At 48.0% G+C, this 8582-nt stretch overlaps 1 protein-coding gene across 1 annotated transcript; it reads right to left on the bottom strand.

Annotated features, from left to right (window-relative positions):
- Window positions 1-578: 578 nt before the first annotated feature.
- On the bottom strand, window positions 579-7031 carry LOC144990300 (uncharacterized). Its single transcript, XM_078943489.1, has 2 exons — window positions 4283-7031; window positions 579-4150 (listed from the first exon to the last, which is right to left on the bottom strand). The coding sequence occupies exons 1-2, from the start codon at window positions 6579-6581 to the stop codon at window positions 1032-1034; spliced, it is 5418 nt and encodes a 1805-aa protein (XP_078799615.1). The 5' UTR covers window positions 6582-7031; the 3' UTR covers window positions 579-1031.
- Between the last annotated feature and the right edge of the window lie 1551 nt (window positions 7032-8582).

Genomic DNA, 8582 nt, shown 5'->3' with positions numbered 1-8582 from the left:
CCGGTGTGCATCGATGCTCACTATTGGCGATCTGATCAATTTTTGCCAAAAATTTATATTTAAATGTATTTTTTAAATAAACCATCGAGTAAATTTTTATCTTCAGATGATAGTGGATTCATAAATGGTCGTTGCAAAATGCTCATATAAATTACACTATATAATTTTTGAGTAGTTAGGGATTAGGGTGGGAATTTGTACACCGTCAAGAAGACTGCAGAAGATGTCAAATTAGCCAAAACTAGCATTTTGCTAAAATACTTGCTACTTAGCAAAAAAAACCTCAGTATGTGCCAAATTGGCAAAATGACCTAGTATAATGATAAAACATCAGCCAAATTTTAAATAAAAAAAACTGTATCAATTGCCAATTTAGCCAAAACATCTGGCATGTTTCGAGAAGTGATTGAACTTCATGTTGGCCACACGTAATAAGTGCAGCCAAGACGTGCATTGCCCGCACATATTTTAAGTTGTTACCTTCAGCGTGAGGCTTCGGACCGTAGTCGGAAACCGCTGTTATGATCTCCAGTCCGGTCGGGACTTTAATGGTAACAGATTTAGCGGGACACCGTTGCTTTAGAACAGGCCTTTTAGCCGTTTATTTCTTTGGTCAGATCAACTCTTACAGCACAACGTCTCCGAACTCCTTCTCATTCAAACTGAAAACATGCAGCCAAACAGCCCCTCCCCTTTTGCTCTCCCGCGCGTCTTCCCCTCTCGTGCGCCTGCGCCCCAAGGCGACGCCCCCTTCCGTCGCTGCGTCATCTCCCTGACAACCGCAGTCACACCAAAGAAACATAGCAACGGGTGGGGACAAGCTAAGCTGCTAACACTACCCCCACTCTGGATGACAGTTACTCTAACTGCACTCCAGCACTCACAGAAAGAATAAACAGGTTTCTCTAAACTTAAACCCATCATAAGAGGTCAGATAACATAACGACAAACACCATAAACAGCCTGACATGACTTTTTTTTTTTTTTTTTTAGCTTTTTTTTTTTCTATATAGCTCGTAATAGCTCTTTCTTCAGGAAAGAATCCATTCTCCAAACATGTTTGGCGCTCTCCGCGCCCGCTGTGGTCTTCCAGCTGAGGCCAGCATAGTTTCACAGGGGGTCTGAGCGTCTTCTGAATCTGTTAAAGTTCCCTCCACGCACTCTTCTGTGTCAGACGATTCATTCCACAGGGTCAGCGGCCCGTAGTCCTCGCCCAAAGATTGGTGCTTTTGTTTCCTCTGTGTGCAGTTCTCCTGTGTCCGTGAGACCCAGCTGCCGTCAAGTGGAACTCTGGAGTGATATAGCTTGAGCTTGTCGTGGTGCACTATTTTTGCCTTCGACCTTGGTCCCTTTTTAATGCGGTACACCAGATCGTCCAGATGATCAACAACAAAGTAGGGACCTTCGTAAGATGGCAGGAACTTGCGCACCTTGTTCTTGACACGTTTAGTTCCTTTTAGAAGGTACCAAACTGCGTCACCGATCTTGTACTGCACTTGACAGATGTTCTTGTCATACTGCCGTTTGGCGCGCTCCACAGCCCTTCCCAAGACGCTTCGTGCTAGCTGGTGGGACAGCTCCAGTCGTTGTCTGAGCCGCTGTACGTACTCTGGGGCAGTGTCCACTGTCAGATTCTCGGGAGGAAGTCCAACGACCAGGTCCATGGGTTCTGTAATCTCGCGGCCAAAGAGCATCATGTTTGGTGTCAGGCCCGTAGAGCTGTGCTTTGTGGCTCTGTAAGGCATGAGGGCATAGGGAATCATTATGTCCCAGTCCCAGTGACATCTTTCGGCTGTGGCAGCAAGGGTTTTCTGTAGTGTGGCATTAAATCGTTCCACTTGACCGTCAGATTGGGGCCTAAAGGGTGTGGTCCTGGTTTTGTTAATGCCCAACAGCTCACACATCCCCTGGAATACCGCAGACTCAAAATTGGCGCCCTGGTCGCTGTGTAATTCGTAAGGTGCTCCATATCTGCAGACCCACTCAGAAACAATCTTTTCTGCTACAGTTGTGGCTTGTTCATTCGGCACCGGGTATGCTTCCACCCACTTGCTGAAGTAGTCTTGCACAACCAGGATGTATCTGTTATGCCGATCGGTCTCATTTAGAGGCCCCATCACGTCAACAGCGATCCGTTCCATTGGGGCACCAACTCGCACGGAACCCATTGGAGCCTGAGGTGTCTTTTTAGGTCGAGCTCTACAAGCACAAGAAGCACATGTTTGGCAGAACAATGTGACATCATCACGCATGTTGTACCAGTAGTATCTGGTTTTGAGGCGGCCCAAAGTTCGCTCAGCTCCAAAATGACCACCGATGGGTCCTTCATGCAGGTGCTGCATCACAGTGTGGCGATATGTCTTGGGGAGTAATGTCTGTGCAAATAACATCTTTCCATCCTTACAGTAAAACTTTCTCATCAACACTCCATTCTTAAAAAACAATCTCTTCCATTGTGCCCAATATGCCTTTGTAGCTGGGCTTAAACTGGCTATTTCCGCCCAAGGGGGACGGTCATCTCCTTGCTGTCTAAAAGCAAATACTGGTGCCATGTCTGAGTCTGCTTTCTGGGCTGCTTGAAGCTCCTCGTGTGTCCAACCGCTGAATACAGGCACAGGGGCTGAGGTGGTGTTATCTACCCCCACTAGGGTGCGCTGTGGGTCTACTGCAGCATCGTTCCCATCATGCTGATCAATCATCGCCACCCCCACTGGGCGAACAACACTAATTGTGGTCTCAGCAACAATATCGTCAAATTCACACTGTACCTGCTTGTCTTGGGATGTGTTGCTGTCGGTGCTGGGGTCAGGGAGTTTGCAAGCACACAGCTCACGACATGGCCTTCTGGAGAGTGCATCTGCATTCTGATGAACCTTCCCTGGCCGGTGAAGTACTTGAAAGTCGTACTCTGCCAGCTTCTCCAACCACCTGGCCAGCTGTCCCTCCGGTTCTTTTAAACGGGTCAGCCACCGTAGGCTACTGTGGTCTGTTCGCAGAACAAACGATCGACCAAGAAGGTACTGTCTGAAATGGGAGGTAAACTCGACCACCGCCAGAAGTTCTCTCCTGGTTGTGCAGTAATTTTGCTCTGTTGTTGTTAACCGCCGGCTTCCATAAGCCAGCACTCTCTCTTCACCTCCCTGCACTTGGGACAACACTGCACCAACTCCCCAGTCGCTGGCGTCAGTGTCAAGAAGCAGTTCCCCGCTGTCAAGAGGGTAGCCCAAAATCGGTGCAGAAGTAAGTCGCTCCTTCAGTTCTTCAAAAGCCTCTTGGCATTCAGTCGTCCAGTCGAAACGTGCATACTTTTTAGTCAGCTCATGAAGCGGCCTTGCAATGGTAGCAAAGTCGGCAACGAAACGTCTATAATAGGACGCCAACCCCACAAACTGTCGCACTTCAGAAATGTTCTTGGGGATGGGCCAGTCTTGGACCTTTTGGATCTTTTGTGGATCGGTGGAGATCCCTTGAGCTGACACGACGTGCCCCAGGTAAGCCACTTGCTCCTGAAAGAGACGGCACTTAGACGGCTTCAGTTTAAGATTGGCCTGTCTAAGTCTGGTAAACACCTGCTCCAACCGTTCCATCATCTGATTGCTGTTGCATCCAAGGACTATGATGTCGTCAAGATACACCAGACAAGCCTCCCACTGCAACCCAGCTAGTACACGGTCCATGAGCCGTTGGAAGGTGGCAGGGGCATTGCATAGTCCAAACGGCATCACATTCCATTCGAACAGTCCCTTCCTGGTGCAAAATGCTGCAGCCTTACGAGCTCTAGGTGTCATTTCCACCTGCCAGTAGCCTGAAGTCAGGTCCAGTGTGCTGAAGTACTTGGCGGTGGATAAGGTGTCAAGGGTGTCTTGTATGCGTGGCAGGGGATAGGCATCCTTGATGGTTCTGTCATTTAATGGCCTGTAATCCACACAGAGTCGTGGGCTCTGATCCTTTTTCTTCACCATGACTATAGGTGCTGCCCAGCTGCTGTTACTGTGCCGAGCTAACCCTGCTTCGAGGCTCTGTTGCACCTGCTGGTCGGCAGCCTCCTGCTTCTCTCTGCTCATGCGGCGGGGTTGTTGTTTTACTGCTGACCCGGGCGTTGTCAAGATGTCATGCTGTACGACATTAGTCCGGCCGAGGTCAGTGGAGCCTGCAGAGAAAACGTCACTGTAAGAGCGTAGCAGCCCTGCTAGTCTGTAGCGACTTTCTTCCGGCAGATTAGCACAACTTTCTTCATACAGGTCTGTGAGATGTTGAGGCACGGAGAAAGAGAACGAGTTACCAGGGTCATGGGAAGGTTGATCTTTGGGTCGTGAGAGCTCCACCTTCCCCACCACTTGGGCTGGCTGAAGAACACCAGCAACGACTCCTTTCTTCAAGGTGACAGGAGATGTGCTCGGGTTGAAGACTCTAATGGGGATGCACAAAGACTGCGAAGGCTGAACAACTGAGCGTGCCACCATCACATGATGTTTTGAGACAAACGCTTTTGCAGGACTCAGCATCAAGTCTTCAGAAGTAGCAAAGCCGGCCTGAGAGGTACCTGGCACGATGTATTCACACCCTGCCTCCAACACAGTGGTGCGTGCTACTCTCACTAGGTGAGTTGCAGGTTGTGGGTCGGGCTTGAACGGGGGCACCTTTTCACCAAACAGAGTGATCTCTTTACTGCCATAGTCTAAGCATGCTTGTGTCTGTAGTAAAAAAGGATGCCCCAAAATAACTTCAGTACTCTCAGTTGTGTCAGCGATGATAAAGTTAACTGAAATGACTCTGCAGCCGACATTGACAGGAAGGTCAACCTCACCCAGAACCGCTAGGCCCTCTGGTCCGATGCCCTGGAGTGTGTGCACCGTAGATGGTGAGATTGGGGGCTGGATGCCGTTAGGAATTAAATGAAAGAGATGAAGGGGTAACACCTTTCTTCTGGCACCAGAGTCCAGCAGAGCACACATCCGTACACCATGTATCATGATCTGAACACACATTTCCTCTTCTGGGCTTTTGGCGTAGATGACCACAGTGTTGTTGCCATTTGTGGAGGGAAGCAGATTAGCTTTGCGGGGGCCTGGCATGGGCCAGCGAGGGGAGGGGCAGTGTTTCTGGAAATGCCCTACCCCCGAGCAGTTGTGACAGATCAGTTCATCCTCCCTGGTTTTCTTACGTCTACTTTCGGCTGCCTGCCTTCTCACAGACCGCCCTGCTTGCCCCGAAGGAGTGGGAACGACCTTTTGTGCCTTTCCGTCTTCCTGGTTGCTGGTATATTCACGCAGGGGGGCTGCTCTGGCCCCATGAATGGTTCCACCCCTTGCACCCACGCCTGATCTCATCAGTTGGGTGACAGCTCGAGCCGCACTTCTCGTGGTTTCAAAACGGTGAGCCTTCTGATATGCCTCAGCCAGCGTTTTGGGTTGATCTTCTAGCAACTTTTGAATAATGTCTGTATCTGTTAAGGCATTAGTGAATATCTCGACGCTTATGCGCTCCTGTTCACTCTCAGTGCAATCACCATAGACTATTGCCACCTTTTCATAAATGTCATCCCTGAGAGTGTGCAAAGCTTCACCTGGTCTTCTGACTCGCTGTCGTAGCTCAATGCCGATGGCTGCAGCATGTTCAGAACTTGGACCATAGGCAGCCTCAATTTCCTCCACAATTCGTTGGAAACTCCACGAAGCTGACCTTGGGTTCTTGTGAATAATAGCTCCAGCAGCACCGAGCAGGCAGAATCTAAGCTGAACAACTTTGGTTTTCTCAGTCCAATGGTTCGCTTCTGCACAACTTTCAAAATGATACAGAAAATCTCTCCACGATCGTGATCCATCAAAGCGATCTGGCTGCAGTATTGGAATTCTCTCGTTCTGCAGAAACTGCCCCACCCCCTCGCCCTGCAGAGCAGCATCATGTCCAACAGCAGGTGAGTGAAAGCTTTGGGGGGGTGACTGGAATTTCACATGGGCGTTCTGATGCAGTTCTGCCCCATCATCTGATGGCCCAGTTAGATATTTGGGTGACCAGTAAATGTTGTATGGGCCCAATTTATTTTCCTGGGTGGTGAAAGGTGGCAAACCAGGTGATGGGGGTCTGATGGAAACCGGGGAATTGTTTCCAGCATGACAGTCATTAGATGGAGAGATGTGGAGATTTGCAAGCCAACAGGCGGCGGTGGGGGTGGATGGATCAGCAAATGGTGACTTTACAGGGGTGGACATCCTGGGTTCGTAGTTGCACTTTTGAGGACGAAAACCCGCTATGCACTCACCAGCCGCGTGATGTTGTTCATTGGTGGGTGTTATAAAGGGGTTGGTGGAAATTGGGGGCGTCGGGTAGAGCTCCTCCGCCACCACGTGTTGTTTAATCGGGGAGTAGGCCCGCTCACCCTCGGCTAACGTTAGTTCCATACACGTGACACAGCGATTAGTCTCTCCCTCATTCACGTATTTTAAATCATTTACATTCCTCTGAGGGCGGTACTCTTCCGCTATCTCCGATAGAAAAGGGTTCATGCTCACGTTTGTGGCTGCATTTCTTGTGCGTGGCCTAGCTCCGACCGCGGCAGCATTTGCTCCGCGCGCCGTCATTTTGAGCTCTCAGGCGTCTTGCACGTCACGTCGTTCAATCCTTCTTCTTTGGGTCAGCCCTGGTCAACAACGGTGTATCCCGGAACGAGCCCCCAGTGTTACCTTCAGCGTGAGGCTTCGGACCGTAGTCGGAAACCGCTGTTATGATCTCCAGTCCGGTCGGGACTTTAATGGTAACAAATTTAGCGGGACACCGTTGCTTTAGAACAGGCCTTTTAGCCGTTTATTTCTTTGGTCAGATCAACTCTTACAGCACAACGTCTCCGAACTCCTTCTCATTCAAACTGAAAACATGCAGCCAAACAGCCCCTCCCCTTTTGCTCTCCCGCGCGTCTTCCCCTCTCGTGCGCCTGCGCCCCAAGGCGACGCCCCCTTCCGTCGCTGCGTCATCTCCCTGACAACCGCAGTCACACCAAAGAAACATAGCAACGGGTGGGGACAAGCTAAGCTGCTAACAAAGTGCTGAGGTTGCATTTTGTTGTTGGCCGCCAATTTTAAAATTAAAGTTAACATCACATTAGCTGTCAAGCACCTAAGTGTGTGAAATGTTTTCTCTGCTTTTGACTCAACCCCTGGAAGAACGGTTAGCTGCAAAACAGCCGCTCTCAGGAACCGCTTGGTGGTTTAACCCTAATTGCGACCGTAATCATAACTTTATCCCTTCCTCTGGGTCCATGTGGCCAAGAAATAACTTCAGTGCTGGCTGCATGTATTTAGAAAATTATATGTGAATAGACACTTTCTTCTAAGATAGTTGCTAAAGGTCAAATTAGCACAAAAAAACTACAGTAGATGCCAAATTAGCCAAATGAGATAGCATATTGCTAATATAACAGCTAAATGTCAAATAAACTAAAACAAACTATTAAAGAAGCCAGTTGAGCCCAAAAAGCTAGAATGATGCTAATAAAAAAGCCTTATTTCTAATTCACCTAAATCAACTCCTACAAACTGAATTCAGATCAGTTGTGTGTAATTAAGTGGATTTGTAAGGTATTTACAGTACACAGTGGTGAAAAAAACTAATACATGCTCAGTCACAAATTCAAAAGCCTTTTGGAAGCAAACAGATGTGTGTGTGCGTCGTTGAGTGCAATATATAACTGGACGAATCGTGTGTGTTGTTACCCATAGAAAATGCCTTGTTTCCAGTTCCAACCAAATTAAGTCAATTCAGTCGCCAATTTTCCACAATAGGTCCTTTGCCAATGTGTTATATAGGCTAGAGTCACTATGCTAGCTTGATGCGTATGCAAAGTTGGACACCATATTGTATAGGTCGAGACGGTGTGCCACATTTACACAAACAGAGCTGGAAAACAGGATGTGACTACCCATAAGTAAATTATTACTGCCTGCTTAAAGGAGAACATAAAGAAAATACTTTAGGAAGATCTGGTTGAGTTTACTCTCAGAAATAGTAAACGTCTAGGCATATCTTGTAGTCTATTCAAAGTCAACGGTAGCATTAGAATTTTGCGCTATTTCCGCGTTTACTGGCATGACCACCTATCTTTTTGTTTTTTGGAGGATGACCCACCTGAATTGAAACATGTTGCTAAGCGGAAAAAACAAACAACAGGACTCCCTCGGTAGCGGCGAGCAAAGATCGCGCAGGATCTTTGTGTTTTATTCAATTCTACACACACTAACATTTATCAGGTATGCATTGCGTTTTCTATATTGATATATTTTTGAAAAGTTTGAAAATGTCGTTCCTCTGTTACATCTTGCACAAAAACAATGATACCACAAAGCATTTCATGGTCATTTTATTGTATCTGCTAAGCCACGTCTTATTGTTTACAGACTTTTTAAATATAGCGTTGCACTTTATGTATCTTGGACAGTGGTAACAGGGTAGCGTAGCGTCTCTAGCGACATAACTCATTGTCCTTCACCATGTTGGAACCAGATGTCCACAGTAAGCCCTGATTGGGCTATCTACCTTTCTGTTGCAACCACTGTCTCCAATCACAATGTGAGTACATTAGAAGGGCA

Source organism: Oryzias latipes, chromosome 1 (genome assembly GCF_053564925.1).
Source record: "Oryzias latipes strain Hd-rR chromosome 1, Olatipes_Hd-rR_3.1".
Lineage (NCBI taxonomy): Eukaryota > Metazoa > Chordata > Actinopteri > Beloniformes > Adrianichthyidae > Oryzias > Oryzias latipes.
Note: the sequence above shows the minus strand (reverse complement) of the source record. Positions and strands in the feature narration are given on the sequence as shown.

Excerpts from the sequence above, each read along its gene's own strand:
- LOC144990300 (XM_078943489.1), bottom strand. The coding sequence starts at position 6,581 with ATGACGGCGCGCGGAGCAAATGCTGCCGCGGTCGGAGCTAGGCCACGC. Across the intron at positions 4,151-4,282 it reads TCAACCTTCCCATGACCCTG|GCTCCACTGACCTCGGCCGG; the intron begins GTAACTCGTTCT and ends TTTTCTCTGCAG.